General features: G+C 31.3%; 1 protein-coding gene across 4 annotated transcripts in view; it reads right to left on the bottom strand.

The window, feature by feature from the left end:
• CDH18 (cadherin 18) overlaps positions 1–23,113 on the bottom strand; it is a 409,123-nt gene that overhangs the window by 17,673 nt on the left and 368,337 nt on the right. For all 4 annotated transcript variants that reach the window (XM_033111188.1, XM_033111190.1, XM_033111192.1 and 1 more), the window contains 2 exons: positions 18,074–18,195; positions 6,779–6,896 (listed from right to left, as the gene is read on the bottom strand). In XM_033111188.1, coding sequence (XP_032967079.1) covers positions 6,779–6,896; positions 18,074–18,195 — 240 coding nt within the window. The remainder of the gene's footprint in view (positions 1–6,778; positions 6,897–18,073; positions 18,196–23,113) is intronic.

The raw sequence follows: 23,113 nt of genomic DNA on the forward strand, positions 1-23,113 counted from the left end.
TAATATGTATAAGTAAATACAGGAAAAGATTAAAAACAAAAAAACATAAAAAAAGATAGAGAATTGCACCAGAGATTTGCACTTCTATAAAAGGAAGAAATGGCTATCAAACAAAGCAGAGAATATTTGTTTGGATTATGTTTTCTTTGAATGGATGTATTTGCTTTGATAAGACTCTTGTTTCCTAGAAAGAACTATTAAATGTATGCTGGTGTTTTCTACCAATATATTCCCAGAACATGTCATAATGAATTATAAAAAAAAATAGGCACTAAACAAAAAATAAAAATAAACAAAAACCTTTATATAAATAGGGGGAAACAATCAAGAAGTATGTGTTCTCCAAAGCTCAGATAAATTAGCAGATTCCAAATTAATGAAAGATGAAACAGATGGCAGAAAAGATCTATTGAAGATAGTAAAGATCTGGAAAAACATGGAATATGGTATTAAACTCAATTATTTAGCAAGCAGATCTGGGTTGTAAATGGGGAATATTATCCGGATGGAGAAAGATCTTGGTTGTTCTGAGGACATTACCAGCTTATATGATTCCAGGCATAAATATTACTAAGGTATTTGTCTCTAGTGTTAGCTAAGTATACCTATATGAACATCTTATAATACATAAAAAGGTGTTTTTAAAATAATTGCTTCTAGTAGGAATTAGTCCAATGAAGTGTGAAAAATTCTAAAGGAATTGAGAATTGACCATTGTCACATGCTAACAAGTTAGACTGCTATGATTTTACGGATGGTGGTAGAAGATATAAGGCTCAGGAGTGAGACACAAAGTACGTTATTACTCATGTCCCAGAATGCAGCATGAGCTCTCATTCAGACCGGTCTTAGACAGCAGAGAGAGTGTCTCTGTCCAGAGTGGAAGGCCAGTTTGCTTATCGTCCCATACAATAAACATAACGACTACCTCTGGGACACAATTCAACCTGATTTTCTTGAATTGTAGAATATCAGGATTCCCTATTTTTAGGGTCCATTTCTCTGACTCAAACCCAGTGCACACACAGTATGCCCTTGGGCCACTCCATTTCACTCCCTTGAGACTTTGGGGAAAGGGGATGAGGGAAAGCATGAAATTCATACTGTTATCCATGCCATGAGAAATTGAATAATTTATTTCCGACCAGGAGTATCAAGCCTTCTGCCAGCACCCATGCAATTGCATCAAAATATCATAACTGGTGAGAATGTAAGTAGGGTATATTCTCAACATCCGGGTGTGAATTCTACTCTCACATGTCTTCAATAACTATGTGATTGTTGCTTTTATTTTTGTTTTTATTTTTGGCTAAGGGGGTACATCTGAGTAATATATTATTATCTTTTCTCTTTTATGTTTAACATCATTAATAGTTCTGAGCAAACATTCACATGTTAATTTACTATTTTGGTATTCCTCTTGTGTTCATTGCTTATTCTTTCCTGTCCTTTAACTGTTTTGTTTTCTATTTGGAATATTTATTTATTTTGTGAGATGTTTTAAATACATTCATGACACCAATCTTTACTTATAATGATACTATATATGATAAGATATGTATATCTATATCTTATCCCAGGTTATGACCTGTTTTCACATTTTGTTTGGCAGTAATTTGATGCAGAAATAAAATAATTTTAATATTATCACATTTGTCAATATATTATGCATGTGATATTTGTCCTTTATAAGAAATCCTCTTCCACCCCAATTACATAAAATTAGTCCACTACATTTTCCTCAAAATTTCTCTAAAATTTTGTAAGTAGTTATTCAATCAATGTATAATTTATTTGTGTGCATGTGTATGAGGGATTCTAATGTTAGTTTCTCTAGATTTATAGCCAGTTGGTCTCCTTCAAAAGGTATTTTTTGGATTACCCTTTCCACAAGGGCTAAACATGCTACCTTTGCCGTCTGTCCAGTATATATATATATATATATATATATATATATACACACACACACACATATATATATGTATATATATCCAATCATGTTATTTTAGCCCTCTCCATTTATTCTCCTCATCTATTTATCTGCACTTGTACCACTTCCATGTTAAACATGCTAAAGGTAAAACATGCTACCTTTGCCGTCTGTCCAGTATATATATATATATATATATATATACACACACACACACACACACACACACACACACACACACACACACACATATATCCAATCATGTTATTTTAGCCCTCTCCATTTATTCTCCTCATCTATTTATCTGCACTTGTACTACTTCCATGTTTAAGGAGAACTGCACTGTTGTATGCCCACCTCAGACGGTCAATAACCCATAATGGGGCTGGACCGGCCCTTGTGATTCTAATTCTAATTGCAAGATACCCTCAGCAATAACTATCAGGAAACTTGGAAAACAAGTATTATCATTTACACGTCCTGAAAATTACGTGTCACACCTGGGGCCACACAGCGAAGTCCCAAGTAGAGAGAGAGAGAGAGGGAGAATGTACACATGGGCCTGGGGTTCTGCTTTGATTGTGGATGAGGGTAGGGACCTAGGGTTTTGCGGGCTCACCCTTTATTGGTGAATTTAAAATGCAAGAGTGGGAACTTAAAGTATGGGAAGAGTTTAAAAAGGCAGCCCAAATAGTCAGTTATCAAAATTAAGCAAGATATCTAGAACAAAGGTGGGGTGAAGGGGAGGAGGCCTGGAACTTTATCCAGTCCTACGGCTGGCAATGGTTTATTCCAGACAGCCATCCTTGAGGTGGATGCCTTGCAATCAAAGCTTAAGTCAGGCACTTGTGTCACAAAAACAAAACAACTACAGTCTCACATTACAGTCATTTTTATAACATCTTGATATCTGTTAGGATATGCCTCTTTTCTTCTCTTTCTTCTAACTATACACCTCCTAGATCATTTTCAAAAATTCTTGCTTTTCTCAATCCTTTATCATTTCATTTTGTTAAACGATTCTTAAATTCAGTTTATTATTAAAATTGTTTGTTACAGAATAATATGAAAATTTGAGCATCCTGATTCACTAGTGTAAAATGATATATTTTTAAAATATAATGAGATATTTTTAAGAATGGTATTTAATCTGATGTCTTTTGAACATGTTTCTACTTTTTTTCATTTTCTATGCTTCTAATTTGCATCTTTTTTATTCTGCTTTCTGACCTTGTGTTCTATTGATAAAATAAGCTTTATTATTACACTTTTAAAAAAATCTTCCTTTCTTTGGAAATTATAGACTCGTATTCTATTAATTGAGTTTTAACTGTTTAAGTTTTAACACATGAAATGAAATATTAATTTTAAGTTATTTTTATTGTCTATTATTTTTTCAGAAGCCCAGAAGACAAACATTAATAGAATATTTGGCCAAATGTCAATAGCTAAAAATAAAAAGCTTCTTATACATTGGAAAAAAGTCTTTAATAACAGTTATATTAATAGCTAAAAGTTTAACATCATTTTTAACTAAATATAGAGAAGCTTGGCAACTAGAAATTATTTTCCTGCAGTACTTTGAGCTTATAATTTTTATCAACTGTCATCTTATTTATTTATTTATTTATTTATTTATTTATTTATTTATTTATTTAGGACCAGGGATCTACTTTAGACCTAATTATCACAGTTTTTTGTTTTTTTAAAACTATTTTTCCTTTTCTTTCTTTTTGATAGTTAATTTTTTCTCTCTATCTTTAACATAGGAAGTTTTAAACTGACATATCAATTAATGAATTTTACATTTGACTTGTTAGATCTCTGTTTTTGTACAGTCTAGAGGTAATACTGTCTATTAATTTTTATTGTCATCTCTCTGCATCTATGTGTATGTATGTGTATATATATATACTATATATATGCATTGCATGCTTATATATACATATAATTAAATGTTAAATGTATGGATATACATTTATATCTACATAGTTCTACATATGTAAGTACATCTCTATATATTTCTCTGTATAGTCCTATATGCTTTTCTATCTATTCAATAATTATTGTTTTATATATATATATATATATACACACACATATATATATGATTTGTACACATATGTTATATATTCATATACAGGTATATATATAATTATATTTTAAATTTTAATTTCTGGATATATGTTTTATATCCTTATGCATGTCAAACTAAATTACTACATATTTCTCATATAGTTCTGTACTTTTCTATGCATAAAAAATTAGTTTTATTTTAGTAAGGAGTTTTAAGTTATTTTCATACAAAGTTGTTTTTTCATTGTTGTTTCATTTCATTTAATCACTTATTATTTTTTGGCTAAGTTTTTTTAATTTTGAGAAATATATTAACAAATACTTATATTAAAGTATTTTTCTGTTTGTTTATGTATTTTATATTATTCAGAGTACGTTCATTTTCTGCTTTATTTCCTACCAAATTTTTGATTTCCAGGTTTATAATAAATAACAATATGAATTTCTCTCTCTCTTATTTTGGAAATATCTTTTCCTTTCCATTTTTACCATACATCAGTTTTAGAGGTACCGGTAAACCAGTTACTTCCTCATCACTTATCCTGGCTTGGAGGCTCTGTCAGATGTTTATTTCTATTATTCCCTGAATATGCACTTTTGTGTAAGCAGGGGGCACAGAAAAAAATGGCTTTAATTTTTTTTGTAGATTTCTTTCTTTATTTTCTGGGGACATATAAATGTTTACTAATCCATATAATGCAATGCCCAAGCTACCCACATCCAGCGGACCTGGGTTTGCTGAGTATTATTCCTTTGTGGGCTTGCTCTAGTTTTTGTCTAGAGAAGTATTTGTGTACACATAAATGAATGCATGTGAGTATGTATGCATTCATTTGGGTATAGCTATTCCAATTGGATCTATTTAGTATGATCCACGACTGCTTTGTTTTTGGAGAAAAGATCACCGGGACTCTAATACAATTAAACATGGCATCATTAATTATCCCAAAGCTACAAAGTAGATACTTTTAACCTCAATTTATGGATGTACAAATCTAAGGCACAGAGAGGTTAGTGGCTTGTGTTACCTAGTATAACCAAGTCTGTTTACTCAGGCAAAAGTTTTCAGCTATGCACTAGCAACTTTTTTAAAGAAAATTGCTAAGTTTTTCTACCTAAAATTATTTTTGTTATTTATAATTTCATCAACTTTCAAAATTTCTAAAAAATAGTCTTACAAATAAATTCAAACATTTTTATACCTACACAACTTTCCACAGTTCTCTTATATGTCAAATGGTGTAGCTGAGAGCATTCGTATGTATGGTTAAAATACATGTTAAAACACTTCAGCATTATAAACCCTTTTAAAATTGTAGATATATATTTTAGCAAGAATTCCTTAGATGTGAATTCCCAGCACTGATGATGTTATCTAAACACTGTATTAAGACCTTTTGAATATATTCGCTAATTAAATTCACAAATTCCAGATATAATAATCTTGTATTAAAGACAATTAGTCACTAATGGGAGTTTCAACAACAGCTCCAGCTGAAACATAATCATGGGTTTCTAGACATGATATCAACCTCTTAAGACAGAAAGTTGAATGTTCCCCAAATCATGCAATTATTTGAAATATGGGGACATATGTATTGACTTTTTTACATATTTAGTGTAGATTATTACATTAAATGTATTTGGGATTGTAGGATGAGATTTCAAATGTAAATATATGTACAGTAGTCAGTTAAATACAATGTGTCATACACAAATATGTATTAGTATAAGTAGAGCTGACCATAGGACTAGTTAAAAGGAGAGAAACACACAAGCTTTATATTTTCATATAAACCTTGTATGGAAAAATGCATAATTTGGAATCCTTGTCATGATAATTTAAAGTCTCTTAGGGATAATGGGACAAATGTTTTAGTGGATTGTCATTTAGTGATATTATTTTACCTTGTGTTTGAAAAGGCTTCCCCACGAAGGGTACAAAAGAAGAATGAAATGATGACTCCAAAATGTATGTGCCAATGTTTCTTTCATGTATTTCTGAGGCAAGTGTTAAATCCCAAATAACATCATATTCAGATAAACGTGGTCAAAGACAATTTGGGTAAAATGGTAGTTGATGCTAATCTGAACACTGTACATACTGAATGACATAATGTGTAAAAGTGTGACTTTTACACAACCTTGAGGTATCTACCAAATAGGGAATCTAAATCATGATGAATCTCTGGTTAGTAAATTATGGTGTTATTCCCCCCACATACAATACAAAATAATTTGAAAATAATTTAAGAATTTCCACAATACCCTGCAATTATTCATATTTACCTGCCCATATTTTGGAAAATATTCCTAAAAACAAGAGGATATATAATTTGCACAGCACATCTTGGTAGCCTTGCCAATGCAAGATGATTTCACACATTGCAGTTCATTTCTGAACTGTCCCTAGGACATATTTTTCATTTTTCCTAATTTAAATTTGTTCTACCCCTGGCAGTTTCAGCAGCTCTCGTAAACATGTTTGTCAGCTAAAATTCCTCTCAAAATTTGCCCAAGAGCACATTACATGTACATTTCTTATTTAAAGGGATGCTTCTGAATAAATTCAATGAAAGTTATTTGTACATATGGCTCAATTTTAAATACAAGCTCTTCACAGATCATAACACATTAACATCAAACTGACTTTGAATGCTGATTTGCAAGCTGTTGGTGGGTATATAAGAATATAGTAAAACTGCTCAGGCCTATTCCATATCAAATCAAAGCTGATATCATATAGACCAAAATGTATGTATTCATGTTCACCTTCATTGTCCTTCAGGGTGAAGTTTGGGTTTATAGACAGGTGTTCATCAAGAAAGAAGTTAAACCTTGGTCCGTTGGCAAAATCATCTTTATCAATGGCACTGATGGTATGAATGACCTAAAGAAAAAACAAACATTCAATAGTCAATTTAACTCAGCTTATTCCCTTGACTTGAATTATATTTTAACATTTTCCGTTGTTAACAGAGAAGGATTTGTAAAAGACCTCTTTATCCACTTGAGTGTTATAAAATTCCTAGTAAAAGTACCAATTCACTTGATCTTACTTGCATCGAATTTCAGGAAACATTATGGCACAACTTATAATCATTCACACTTTCTTTTCTAGCATGGTAGGAACATTTTAATTGTCTTTTTCCTTTATCACCCATGGTAGCTTGGGGCCAACTACTTGTAAGGTTTTGCATGAACACCTGTTTGGGGAGACGAGAAATATTATTTGTATAAATATAAATATCCCAGTGTTGATGTGGAACAGCCCTGCAGTCTGTGTGAATCTCAATCAGGAAATGCAAAAGCACTGGAGTCATAATTTTTTCCCATTTCAGTGGACCTCTGAGATCATGAAGCAGCTCCCGTATTTTAGACATGAGGATCCTGAGTCCCCAGAAGGGTGGCACGTGCCTCAAATCTAAAGAGTAAAATTGTGACAGAGGCAAAACCAGACCACTCAGAGCTTTACAGAATATTTCTCATCTCTCATGGTTGAGAGAAAACAATTCCAAAATTTGGACCTCATGCAAATTAAAGAGCAGAGAAAGTTAGGATTGTAAATAACATATCCTGGGTGGTCTAAGAGCAGAATACACATTCCAATAGTTATAGGCATTACACTCTTAAAAAATTAATTTCCGAACAAGTAAGCAAGATAATATTTCCCTCTTTAAAAAAAAAAATTAGTATACTAATGCTTAAATGTCCTCTTTCCAGCCTTTTCTCAGGTAAATTTGAGAGAGAGAGAGAGAAAGAGAGAGAGAGACAGAGAGACAGAGAGACAGAGAAATAAATACAGTATTTCCTACATGTGAAATATAGAACGTCCATTTCAAAAATTGATATGATTTCTAAGAATTTGACCATATTGACTCAATTTGACCCGATTTCACCATTTCGCAAATGAAATGATCATCAAAACATAGCACAGTTAAAACCTAAATTCCTCTTTATGCCGAGCCCATTAGTTGGTCAGGCAGTGAGAAGAATCCAAAAGCACTAAGAATGAGTGGTCAGTGAGAGCTGGACCACACAAGCATGTGTTTTCCATGAAGTGAAAGTGAAGAAAGTGCTTCAGGATATATAAGTGATCAATTCCCTCCATATATTCACATGGCTCACTCTCTTGGGTTCTTTTGATTGACTTTCTAAGCAAGAGATCTAGGTAAAAGATCCCCGCCCCCACACACATCTTCCAAGAAGTCTCTATCTTTCTCTTTATTTTTCTCCATATTATTATTCGTTAACTGAATTGTTACATACTTGTTTACTGTTTGGTTTCTTTTTAATGTAAAGTATAGCTAGTCTCTGCTTAGATCTTTTTTACCCTGATAATTGTCTCTTAAGATGAGGAGAGGATAAATTGATGGATAATCAGAAGCCATCTGAAGATTTTTCTCAAGTTCATGAAAAACTCTATAGAGTTCAGCTGTGTGCATAATCTGATGAGCGAAACTACATTCTCTACACATCAGTTACTTAATATAAATTTAAACAATAGTACTGAATTTTCAAAGTTGTTTTCAGGGTTAAATAACATAAATATGTTTTTCTTATGGCAAATAAATGTGCTCTCACCCCAACTTTAAAAAAAAAAAGTATTAGTTTCAGGTGTATAAAACAGCATAATAGACATTTACACCCCTCACAAAGTGATAACCCCCCCAATCTACTACCTCTCTGACATTGTAATGATTCTTTAGAATACCATTGACTATAGTCCCTATGCTGTACTTTACATCTTGTGAATATATATATATATATATATAATATATGTATGTATATATATATATATATACACTATATATATTCACTATTATATATACACTATATATAATAGTGTGTGTATATATATATGTATATAATTATACCATGTTTCCCCGAACATAAGACCAGGTCTTATTTAATTTTTGCTCCAAAAGACGCATTAGGGTTTATGTTCAGGGGATGTCATCCTGAATAATCATGCTAGGGCTTATTTTCCGGTTTGGCCATATTTTTGGGGAAACACGGTAGTTCACATTCAATATTATTCTACTTCAGCTTCAGGTGTACAGCACAGTGGTCAGGCATCTACACAATCTATGCAGTGATCTCCCTGAGAAGTCAAGTACCCACCTGGCACCCTACATAATCTTTACAATATTACTGATTATATCGTCCATACTGTATTTAATATCCCCGTGACTATTTTGTGACTACCAATTTGTACTTTCTAATCTCTTCACCTTCCCCCCATTCCCCGCCCCCCTCCCATCTAGCAACCATCCGCTAGTTCTCTGTATCTCTGACTCACCCCTATGCTTCATTCATTTTGATTCTCCAATTTGCAATCCTGTTTTCCCAATGATATCTCGTAACATATTGAAACATTTGCAAGTTCCCTTCTTATTCTAGCTGTACTTTTGAAGCGGATTGGTAAAGAACAATTAATTTAAATCAAGTGAGCTATTTTATGTTTTCTGTTTTTACTGCTTTGGGACAATTATTTTCTTCTCATTTCAAAGTCAATTTGTCCTTTTAAATGTTCTTGATATTTTTACAAACATGAACTTACTCTATTTTTTACTCTCTTATATAATTCATATTATATTGTGTTTATTGGTTTTCTTTTATTGTTAGTAAACTATTTTTTCCATTTTTATATGGGTAATTTGAAATCTGAACTTATTAAAAAAGCTCACTTATGGTAAATTAGTCTTTTTAAGAAAGAGTTCTCAGTCTAGTTTACATAGCAAATGATGAATTGATTACCATTCCTTTTGTTTCAGAGTGAACCAGTCATCTTGAACTCTTATAGAATTGTTGGTCATCAATTTACACTATTTTGTAGAAAAATTTTCCAAAAAGCTGGAATGTTGGTCCGTTTTTACCTAGAACTCAGAGATAGTCTTTGGATCTGAGGTGGGATATTCATCTTTTTTCTGTTTTATTAATTATCGTTTCTCTTTCATTAGGAAATAGGATTTCCATTTATTGTTTCCTCATACTTCTACTAGGAAACATACCGAAGATATTAATGTTTATGATTCTCAGAAGATTTAAACTTCTGGTGTATGTCTAGATAATCGCCATGTCTCCAACATCAGTATTTTCTACACTTTTATCAGAGCTATGATTTATGTACACTGTGCTCCCTGTGCTCTGTTTCGGCAATTGATTGATGATGTACATTTCATAACTACATTCTGACTCTTATTGTTTCTAATTAAACTTGGATGGTCTCTACTATTTATACATTACGTAGTTAGTACATATAATGTTTGATTATTTTGAAAGAACTGAGAGAAACACAGTCATAGATTGAGTTTACCAAAGGGGAAAAAAATCCAGATAGATAATGGTTGGTATTTATAAATATTTACCAGGATAATTTTTATAATGCCCAAGAATAAGTATTTACTTTGGGCACAATCTAAAAAGAACCAATTCAGATATATTTTAGCAAATAAGTGTATCTCCTTGTTTAAATGTGTTTTCCGTAGTCTACTAATTCTGGAATACTTTATTAGGAAAAAACTAGTGTAACAAATTTAGACAAATAACATAATCTTCTATTAGGTAACTGAGATAGCCCAAACTAAACTTTTAAATTATAAAGAACATTCCATAGAACACATCATCTCTGTTTTAAAGTAATCAAAAGTTTGCTTTATAAAATAATCTCAAATAGGATCATAACTTTATTTGATAATAACATGAACTTTTGTAAATTAAATGAGCTTGATCCTTGACTGTGTCAAAACTCTACTGATCTAGTTTATTTTTTTCATATAAAGTCGTATTATTACTATTTGGATGTGATTGGGGCAAAGTCTGGTGTTAGGTAATAAAATGTGTTTTTTTTTAATATGTTTTATTTCCTAATTTGACTTCCAACGGAAACAACCACACACACACACACACACACACACACACACACACACACGGAAATGTACATATGAATAAGATAGAAAGAACTCCCTACATTTATTTTTTAAAGTTCTAGATGCAGGCACATCTCGATTATTTTGAATTCACTGTATTGTGGGAACTGACTTCAAATTTCATGCATGCATGATTTCCTTCTAAATATTTTTTCATGCAAGGTATTAAAAGATTTTTTTTCCAGAACAAGAAAGTATATTAACTCAGAGAAATATATTGTTGCATTTTATATTGATACCTGAATTGACCTGAACTCTGCTGTTATACGTGGTTTAAACCTCCGCTTTCATAAAAGACCAGTGTCTTTGCCACAGCCACATTCTGTTATACTTAGATGCACAGAATCCATAATAGAAATGTCTGTAATTCCAAAAGCAAGTGCCAGGCTGGGCAATACAAATACGCTTCAGAAAACCTATTTCACATCTCATTATTTAAAGAGTTCTCTATTCTCACTCTGCATCATAATACACAAGGTTTCCCCAGAAGTGCTATAAACGTAAGTTTGAATAGGCCAAATACTACAAAGTTAAATAACAGAAAGGTTCAGACCATTTTTCCCCTACAATTGACCACACAGATTGGCAATGATTTGTTTAAATATGAGTGCAATAAATAATACTTGAAAAATGATGTTTTTATTCCTTCAATGTAAAAGTCTAAATTTATTTTGGTGAAAGGTTGGAAACAAATGTTTGAGCAACATAAAGAATCCAATTATCTCATAGTGACAACAACTAAAATCAAACAATATTAAAAGACCACAGTGATGCTAAATATGAATTATTTTTAAAGGATAAAGGGAAGTAACTGTAACTTAATCAAAGTACATTGGAACTTAGGAATGCTAAGTCTAGTGATTACTTTATGAAAACAGTAACACTTATATGAAGAAAAGAGAAAGAATATATAAATGGTGAATGGGAACCACAGGAAAATAAAATAAATGGTTTTTCACTAATTTAGAACTCTCTAAAAAAATGGAATGGCTTTTAATATGAGGAGAATAAGATAACCCATATTTAAAGGAATTTGATATTTATCTAGTCACATACTCATAAAAATCTCAGGTTTGGAAGGATCCTGAAATTCTGATAATTTAATTCATTTTAGAGATGAAAAAAACACTTGTCAGTGTCACAAAAATCATTTCTTAGAAATGCTACAGAATGTAGGCGGTCAATGCAGACGGTAAAAAAAAGGTACCAAGCCAGCATTGTGATCTTGAGAGGATGGCATGGCCTGGAGAATGTCTGAATGAATGTTCACATGAGCAAGAAGTGGACAATATGAGAGGTCAACAGAAAGTCAAGGTCACAGGCCAATATGAAGCGAGTTCAATCCAGAAAACTGAAACCAGCAATCTAGATTTGGGAGTCGACATTCACATCAATAGGAGAAATATTAATTGATGCAAGAGCAAGGGCTGAGAATCATTTGCCCAGATTTTCAGTGATTTCACCTAACAAAGGTGGCTATGGACTAGCAAGTGTACAGTATTCCTAATATAAGATCACAATTTATCCCTGAAGTTTTCAAATTATTTTAAAGTAAGAATAAATGTATTTATTTATATAAAATTTATAAAAAGAAATAAAGTATCTTTAAAAGATCTAAAAATTGCTGATGCAATCATTAACTTATTTTTGGATTTTTTTATTCTTCATATCATATTTCAAATTTTGAGTTTTCTGAATAACTTATAAACCAAAGAAACAGATTGAGTGAGGGATAGGAAAAGGACCTATGTTGACTAATGGCTATTATTTATAGATCAGGTAACTGATACATAAAAAAGGTAACATTTAATTCTAGCTATTTCATTCTCTTAATGTAACATTAAATGAGAGAGGGTTTAAGTTTTATTTCTAATTGTTTGTGATATAAATAAATATAAGAAATACATTTATGCCATTTATATTGACCTTAAAATTAGGAAAAGTATTAATTTCATCCACAAATCTACCAGTGTATAGTAGTATTATTACTGATATTATTAATATTAATATTATTATTATTAATGGATTTTGAACACTATCAAAAGTTTTGGTTTCACCTATCAAAATGAATTTAAATTTTTCTCCTTTGCATTTTGAAGTACTAGTTTTGCTGGATTTCTCTTTGACAATATTTCAGTTATGATAGATCTATCTATGTTTAAGAGAGGACATTGGTAATTAAAATTATATCCTTGTCAGGTTTTGATATTAAAGTTTTGTTTTATCATCAAATGAGTAGGAAAATGATACCTCCTTTTTTTTGATACAGTGTATTTTCATTCTCATTATATTTGAATATTTTAAATTTGTATTATTGCATTGACTCAGGTTATTTAGAAGTGTCTTTCTTCATTTTTAATGTATTTCTTTTTCTAGCAATATTTTTGAATTAATATTTAGTTTTATTTAGTTGTCACAGAACAAAAATAATGAGGGCAATTCTTTGAAAAGTATTAAAACTTACTTTGTGGCCCTTCATAAAGTAAATTCTTTGTCAATGTTTTGTGTTAATTTTGAAAGAATGCATAATACTTCTTAAGAAATGTCTGTGAAATGCACTTTGAATACTTTCTATAAGAATATACTCATTTATTGTATCTAAAATTGAAGAAAAACACCTGAAATGTGTCACACATGTGAGGTGCGATCAAAAAAAAAAAAAATTATGGTTTAAATTAAGAAAAACATTACAGTAAAAGACACATTGCCATTAATCCCCCTCAAAATATTCCCCCTCACTTCAGATACACTTATCCCATTGTTCTTGCCTCTTTTTGAAGCAGTTCTGGAAGTTCTCTTTTGTGAGTGTCTTTAGTTGCGCTGTCATGTCTGCCTCGATGTTCTGAATCATTTTGACTTTGGGGAAGAGCCAGAAGTCATATCGTGCCAGATCCAGTGAATAAGGTGGATGAGGACACACTATAATGTTTTCATTTGACAGGAATTGCTGTACCAGAAGTGATATGTGACACAGAGCGTTGTCATGATGGCGGATGAAGTAAAGACACTCAAAGAAGAGGACTTCAAGAACAGGTTCAGAAAGAGGCAAGAATTATGGAATAAGTGTGTTCGAAATGAGGGGGTGTATTTTAAGGGAGACTGATGGCAATGTGTCTTTTACTGTAATATATTTTTTATATATACTTATATATACAATATAAATATACTGTATATATTTTTTAATTTAAACATTTACCGTAGTTTTTTATCACACCTCCTGTGTGTTAAACTGTGAAGTTGTTAATTAGCACCATAATTAAAGTGTTCAATTTTCAGTATCCTTACTAAAATTGTAAGTGATTATTCTATCATTTTATGGTAAAAGCATATATAAAACTCCAGTAGGGGGCTAGTCTATTTTTCTTTATATTTCTATCTATTTTTTGCTTTGTTCATTTTGAGACAATGTTAATTACTACATGTAAATTTAAAATTGTAACTTCTACCTGGTGCACTGATTTTTTTTTACCACAATTAATGGGCCTGTTTATAGCTAGTAATGTTCTCTTGGATAAAGTTTGTGTGTGAGTGTAATTGGGTGACTTTATATAAAGTAATTATTCAAGTAATTGTTTGGTATAGTTTTCCAAATGTTTCTTTCAAACTATTTTTCTTTATTATATGTGTGATATACCTCTTACAAACAATGCTTAGTTGTTTAATTTTTAATCCATTTTCACAATAGTTTTTTAATTTCAGTATTTAGGTGATTTTAACATAAATATTAATATGTACTTATTTAAATTTACATTATTTTATTCCCTTGCTTGCTATTTTACCACTTTTTATATTTGCTTTTATATTATTTCTTGATTTAAAAAATACTGTGCCCTCTACCTACATAATATAATTTTGTGTTCTAAAATTTTTATGTTATTATGCCTATTTTGTGTTGAAAGAAAAAACTATATTTCAACATCAAATGCAAAACTTTGTCATTCTATTTTTTTTTAAAGTTTATTGGGGTGACAATGGTTAGTAAAGTTACGTAGGTTTTAGGTGTACAATTCTGTAATACATCATCTATATATCACATTGTGTATTCATCACCCTGAATCAGTTCTACTTCCATCACCATATATTGATCCCATTTACCCTCATCTAATTATAAGCTTTAAAATTTCACGCAACTTTCTGGATTATTTTGGAACTACTATACTAGTTATAAATTTCATATTTTATCAGGATTATATTTTAGTTTTCAATGTGCAGTTCTAGAATCCTTGAAGATCGGTCCTATATAAAACATTTTTTATTCCCTTTGTTTCTGTACCATAAATGATAATACAGCAGAATAAAATCACACACTACAATACTGTGTGTGAATTATTTTAAAGTGAAAGAACATTTTGATAACACACAATTAAGGTAAAAAAATTAAAGAAATAGAAATTTAAACCCCAACTTCTTTAGAATTAAGTGTCAATTCAAATGTTAATTAATTAGTTGCATGGACTTGTACAACTTCTATTAAAGTAAAAATTCCAGCATGATTCTTAACACATTGCATCTATTATAAAGAGTTTATCTAAATCCTCAAAATCAAAATTCTAATATTTTACTTCATTCGTTTCCTTCCTTACTTTTGATCTCCCAATGCCATGTCTGCTCATGTGTTTTGCCAATTTTTAATTGTTGGTTTTTTCAATGTTGAGTTTTGAATATTTTTTTTTATATTCTAGATACTAACCTTTTATTGGATATATGATTTGGGTTTGCAAATATCTTCTCCCACTTTGTGGTTTGTCTTCTCATCTTCTTAACAGGGTCTTTCACAAAACAAAAATTTTTGGTTTTGATCAAGTTGAATTCACCTTTTTTCTTTTCTTTTATTGATCATGCTTTTGATATCAAGTCTAGGAAATCTTTGACTCATGCTAGATCCATTTTTTTCCTAAACGTGTTTTTTCTCTTGCTGTTTTAGTCATCTGATTTTAGTTCTGAAATTTTATTTCAAGGCATCTAGTTGAAATTATCTTTGTACTCAGTCACGCAGTTTTTTGTTTATGCATTCTCTATTCTTATTAAATATGTGACTTGATGCTTACCATCAGTTTGAAAAAAAAAATCAAATATCATGTCCTCAAATATTACTTCTGCCAAACTCTTCTTTGATATCCCTTTAAGAATTGAATAACTTGTATGTTAGACCTTCATGTCCATATGACTTCCATATTTTTATTCATACTTTTTCTTTTTCCAGGCTTCAATGTGGATATATTATTCTGATCTATTTTGTGATTCACATATTTTCTCTTTAGCTATATCTAATCTGCTATCATTACTAAGAATTGAGATCCCACATTCAGCTGCTGTATTTTTAAAAATCTAAATTTAAATTTGAATTTTTAACATTTTTTCACCAATTGTACTTTTATAATGTATGTTAAGAAAAAAATTTGGGATTGTCTGCATCCATTTCTGTAAGACTTGAAAGAGGATTTGGTAAGTAAATCATTATATATCTGTACCATAAAATTCTTTACTGCTTTTAAATTGGTGATATAGGAAAATTCTTAAGTACCTGAAGTGATTACCTTAACATGTTGATAAGAGAATAAAACATATAACCTGTAACTACTTAAATATATAATTTTCATCAACTTTGCCCTTATTCATGTTTTCTATTTTTCTTGTGGACAATGAACATGAGAAAATTTCATGTAAAAAATACCCTCCATTTATGTACACATAAATACCTCTGCTAGTTGTATTTAAAACACATAAGCAATTATTACACTAGTAAGCCACTATTGATTGTTCCTCATACAGGAATATACAAGGCAAAGTTTCTTAGGAGTATAATGTCACCACAAGCTTCTTCAAAGTGTTTCAAAGTGATTTGGGATGATATCTTCATTCTGGTTTACCAGAAAGTGAAAGGGACTATCTCACACAGCTGGACCTAGACCATTTTTACATCTCTAGATTCATCTGTCACAGACAGACTTTGAGGTGACCGTCATGGAAAGCATGACTTGATGTAAGCTCTTCCTGTTAAGTGTAGATGTCACTTGTGTCTTGCTGCTGATCGATAGAATATGGCAAAATTATTGATACATCACACATGTGATTGCATTACATGTTATAAAATTGTGTACTAGCTGACTTACCAGAGAGACATTCTTACTTGTTTGGTGAAGTAAGGGTCCACAATGGGAGAACCCAACTGTGAGTGGCATCTCAGAACTATGGGGGGAACCTTGAAGAGCTGAGGAAAATCCTAAAGCTCTCAGAACTACAGATGAAAGTGAAGGAATTCTGCCAGCACCATGTGAGCGTGGAAGAGATCCCCATACCCCAGGTAAGAACACAGCCCTGACTGATACCTTGAGTATAGTCTTCAGAGACCTCTCCAAAGACCCAGCTCAGCCATGAACAGATATCTGACCCACAGAAACTGTAAAATGGTAAGTGTTGTTTGAAGCTACTAAATTTGTGTAATTTGTTATATAGCAGAGATGATAAATGCTCTTCCCTTCCAAGTTCCCTCTTGTTTTCTGCGCCTAAGCCTCACTGGCCTTCCTTCAGAATGTCCATGCTCCTTCAACTAGCTGCCATGATACAGCCAGATTCATGTCTAATTTTCAAGTTCTTCTCTCCTCCCTTCACTCTCCCCACTGCCTTAATACATAAGCATGCTTCACATTATTGAAACCTAATCATGTTTTAGTTCCAGGATCACTCGGTCATTACTCATGTCACATGTCATTCCCTCAGGCCCTCCGAAATAGATGAACCAGTCTCTACTCCCCAATCTAATCTTAAAGTTCCAGTAGGACAGGAAAGTTCACTGTTTCCTCTTCATTTACTACAGGGCTGCACACAAAACATTCAATATAACTTTATTGGTATGATGAATGCATGCATGGCTGAGTTAGTTTTTGAATTACATTTGGGATCTGAAGAAAACTTATTTTCTATGGTTCTCAAAAAAAATCTATTTGGTACTTAAAATAAAGCTTTAGTTTTACTGAGAACCAAAGCAACTGGGGATTTTGAGGATAATATCTAAGAATAATAGAAATAGAGCTGCTTGTTTTGCGTTTTGTGTGTGTGTGTGTGTGTGTGTGTGTGTGTGTGTGTGTGTGTGTGTGCTTTCCATTAAAAAAGACGATGACGGCAATGAACTTACCTGGCCAGGCTTAGAATTTTCACAGACAACAATATCATATTCCCTGGCAAGTTCGGGTGGATTGTCATTGACATCCAGAACTCTAATGCCCACTGTGACATGGCTCAGCAAACCAGGATTGTCTGCAAAACACGCAGGGAGGTACTTAGTATTTCCATGCACACTTTCAAGGCTTGGTTTAAAAGAAATCTCCGTAACACTACAGTTTGTTACTAGCTCCATATGCTACAGCAGGACTTTTGGCAAAATACAACTTGATGAAGGCAATCTTTGCTAAACTCATTAACTTACAGAAAAATGAAAAATGAACACCAAAGCATGACATGAATGCTAAAATGATATTTCCGTCATCTCAAGGAAATTACATGTTATTCGGGAACTGGAGTGAGAGAAAGTTGTCAGAATTCATTGTATGCTGTCAGAGTCTAAGGGATGAACAACTGGTGGCATCATTAACCTAAGAAAAGCACAGCAGTTGGTAAAATAAAATAACATAATTGTTAAAAACTTCAAGGTTTCAAATCTAAATAAACTTGGAGAACATGAAAAGGAAAATTCTTTACACAACGCTCATTTCCTTCTTATGGGAGAATATATGCAGTGTGTGATATCACACTTAGGAAAAACGAATAACTCAAAATAGAACTTAGAATGGAATTCACACATAACCGGTAAATATCAGAATATTATAGTTAATACTTTAAAATATGTTTTAAACACTGTCTTCCTATTTTATTAGTAAATTTATTAATTCTGAGATATAACAAAAAGGCAAATATTTGGTTTATTTTATATGTTAAAGCTATAAATTCAGATTCTTAATGGAAAAGTTAGATCTCGTTTTTTTATTGCTGATGTTCCTGTCATTATCTAAATAAATCCAAAATTAAAACAACAGACTAATACCTTTAAAATGGACTAATAAAAAAGACAAAATCAAGCCAAATTTATTAATTGATCAAAGCAGAAGGTAAGAAGGCAAAAACTAACCTTATAAAAGGAAAGGTGTATAAATACATACATAGAAGATACTGAAAATAGTAAGAAAATTGATGGATTAAAAAATGTCATAGGTGACTCTAAAAGAAATGAAAAATCTGAGTAGCACTATAACAAAAGAAAATCAATATTTAGGTTAAAATAGTAATTCCAAAGAGAAAAAATTCAGGCCTAGATGATTTTACTTAAAGAATTATTTTCATTCTTACACATCCTTTCCCTAGAAAATAGGCAGAAGAAAATACTCTACAACTTGTTTTCTGTGCTCTATAAAACTTTTGTATCAATATCAGACACTCCCACTCATGAAAGATATTAGATATCAATAGCCTAAAACAATAATAGCAAACTTACTCTACTGATATGTAAAATAATCTATCTTCATCAATTTAGTTTCAGGAATGCTCATTTAGTTCAGCATTAAAGGAAGAAAGGAAGAAAAGAGGGAAAGAAGGAAAGAAACCTAGAAATAAATCTGTTATAACAGAGTAGGTGAAGGACTTATATGCAGAATACTTTTTGAATTTCATTAAAGAAGGTCTGAAAAAATTGAACTATGTCACCTATATTGTTTGAAGACAAAATATCATAAATAAGCCAGCCTCCCAAAATTGATGAATATACTCAATGTAATCTAATACAAATTCAATGAGAATTGTTCAAATAAATTGAAAGCTAACTCTACGATTTATAAATACAAAGATTATTCAGACTTCTATGAAGGAGCATGAAAAAGGATACTTGCTTTACCATTTGTCAAGTCTTGTTATATGCTGTTAGAATTTAAGACAACGTGACAGTGTTAAAGGGATAGACAAACAGAAACATAAAACAGAACCAGTCATAGATCCACTATAATGAATATTTATTTTATGGTAAGGGTGCTACTGCAGATCAGCAAGGAACGTACGGATTGATGAAGAAATGGTTTCAGTAAAACTTGTTATCTACTTCATAAGCATCGTTAATAAAATGGGCCACACATTACACTATATACAAACATCCATTTGAAATAATTAAGGATGGAAATAGCTGAGGCAAAACTACACATACATTGGAAAAATATTTATATATAATATAATAAGGTACACGAAATATTTCAAAACACAAAATGCACTAACTACAAAGGAAGCACTGATAAATTTGATACATTCAAATACAACTTTAGTTCTTCCAAATATGCCACAAAGAGGGAAAAAAAAGTCACAAAATGAGTGAATATATTTGCTGGCAAGGGTTCTGTACCTGTGATATATAACACAATGTATTAAATCAAAAAGAAAAAAATAACGAGCGCAATAATGGGTAAAATTAATTATAAATATTTAATAGAATAAATAATACAAATGGCAAATCAACACATGAAAAAGTTTTCAATATCATTAGTATTTAAAGAAATGCAAGTTAATCTAAATAAGTTACCAGTTAGCACCAACCAGATTGATACAATATTAAGAAATTGGACAAGATTTCTCCAAATGCTGGATCAGATATAGACCAATAGGGATGCTTATAAATTGAAGTAATTCACATGTCTTTCCATCCTTGCTTGCTCAGTTCTATATTCTTGTGCCCAAGATCTAGCAATTTCCCTAGCTTATACCTTTAGGAAAACTCTTGAACACATATGCTACCAGTACAATTTATAAAAACAGCAACAGAAAAATACAAATGTCCAACAATGGCTGAATAAACACAATAACTGTGGTGTATTTATACCATAAAGAAAATATGTAAATAATAGCATAACCATAGTGTAGATCAATTTTAGAAACAAAATGTTGATAAAAACATATTTTTTAGAAATGCCTCAGAAGACATTATTTAAGTATAGTAAATTTTGTAAAGATGAAAAACAAAAAACACGTAAAACTAAACAATTTATTGCAAAACTGAATAATATGTTACTGAGGACAATGTTCTCAGTAACACTTCCTCTTAAGTATACCAAAGTTTAAAATTTGTTTATTAAGCTTTGCAATATCTTTATACTGAATACTGAATGCTACATTAAATATATAAAATAAGTTATACAAATACATTAAATATACAGAAAACTTTATAAAAATATTGAATTAAAAAGTTATAAAAATGCTGAATACTATTTTAACATAGAAAAAAGGTATAAATACATCTTGAAAGCAATATTTTCTGTTAATAGCATCATTTATACTAATTATTATTGATATTAACTACTATTTTTGCTTACATAGAATGAAAGATGTGATGCCTATACATTATGTTAAACAATTTTATATTATAAAGATAAACATATTCATTGTATTAAACTTAGTTAAATGCTGATTTATTTGCTTATTTATGCAATAATGATTTCTCAAGCTAATACTGATTATTACTTGATATTTTATATTTTAATACAACAATAATATTTTTTAGTCTTAATTCCCATTTTATAAATTAAAAAAAATTGATATTGACCCAATTTAAATTACTTATATTGGCAAAGCCAGGTTTATGATTACCTTCGCGTGCCTTACTATTGCCACTATATAAATATATCTCTCCTATTATAACAATTGTACGTGATTTTTTTCATGTATTCTTATACTTCTAAACCAGGTGTTTACTCACCTTTCCAGAGCAGTCAAAGGCAATCTATTCTAGAAATCTGAGGCAAGAATAATTTTATTAACTCTAATCATTGGTATCATCAGCCTTAACTGTCCCTGAGTAAACAGTTCTCTGCTCTTTTCCTGAGCAGGCAGGTCTGGAAGCAACCTTAGTGTATCAGAAAAAAAAAGAAAAATAATGTTTTGTAGGAGGGGATTCTGGAAAGACTACATCTATAGGAACGGCTAGAAAAAAGAACAACTTTTTTCTAAAAACAACAACTAAGAACAACTAAGTACCTGACTGTTTGAACCATCACCTCTTCACTGTCCCACCTCTGTCTTGCTCAGGTTGTTCTCTGGAACTGGAATGACCTTACACATATACCATAGTTGGGTGTACAGGAAACTCAATCCTTCTTGATGGAAACAGATCCCGCTTAATGTTGATCCAATATTGTTTACACCTCAATGTATAGTCACTATTCCATCACTTAATGATTAAAAGAACAGCATTTGGGATCAGACAAATAACAATTGGTCAGTAGACTTAACTACCATTATGTGTTCCTTGTTGGAACTGAACTGAATCTAACTGTACTGTGGGTGCAGCTGGCAATCTGTATGCCAGGCACTGTTGGGGCAACCACTGGAGGTACTGATAAAGAGTTACGAAGTACAGAATGTCAGAGTAAGCTTAGTGTTATGATTGATGCAAACTGAAATAACAGTTGTCTATGTACTAACAGTAGGATGATGCATAAGAACTAGCTTTAATCCAGATGATTAGAGCAAAAAACCCACAATAACTTTACAGATACTTGTAGCCTAACTGCGTGTGTTCTACTGTTATCCACTTAATAATAAAATCAGCTTGGCAAGTTCCTTTGGGTTTCTATTTATTATTTATCATAGTACTTGGGCTTGTATTTTACCCTTTGAATGCCAATCACTTTATCTGTAAAATATGAACATATCCATGTGTGTGAGAAGCATTTTGCTATGGCAAAATTTAGACAATGTCCTTGAAATTCTTAATGCAATGTTTCTTTAATTGTTATGATTATTTTTATTTTCATTATTCCTTTCTACGAAATCAGTTTTCAGTCCTTTCAATGGCAAAGAAAATCAAATAAAATGGAATCAGACAAGCTTTTTATGAGCCCCTTTCCAGAACTGTTTTGGAACCTGAAATTTGGAAAGTTACTTGTTATTTCTATGTCTTAATTATTTAACCTGTACGATGGCATATGAATTATTCCATTTGCCAAACTGTGTTTTTGAGAAACAATTAAGAAATCTCTGTAAGCTTTAAAAATAGATCCTGGGAGAGAGCCGCATACACATTTTAACCCGTTTTGAAAATAAAAACAAATCTATGTCATTCTGACAGTCCTATACATGTAATTTCCAGCACAAACTCTACTATATAAAAAATCATCCATGTTTTACACAATAGCAATGCAACAGG

The sequence above is a fragment of the Rhinolophus ferrumequinum genome, chromosome 7 (assembly GCF_004115265.2).
Source record: "Rhinolophus ferrumequinum isolate MPI-CBG mRhiFer1 chromosome 7, mRhiFer1_v1.p, whole genome shotgun sequence".
NCBI classification, from domain to species: domain Eukaryota; kingdom Metazoa; phylum Chordata; class Mammalia; order Chiroptera; family Rhinolophidae; genus Rhinolophus; species Rhinolophus ferrumequinum.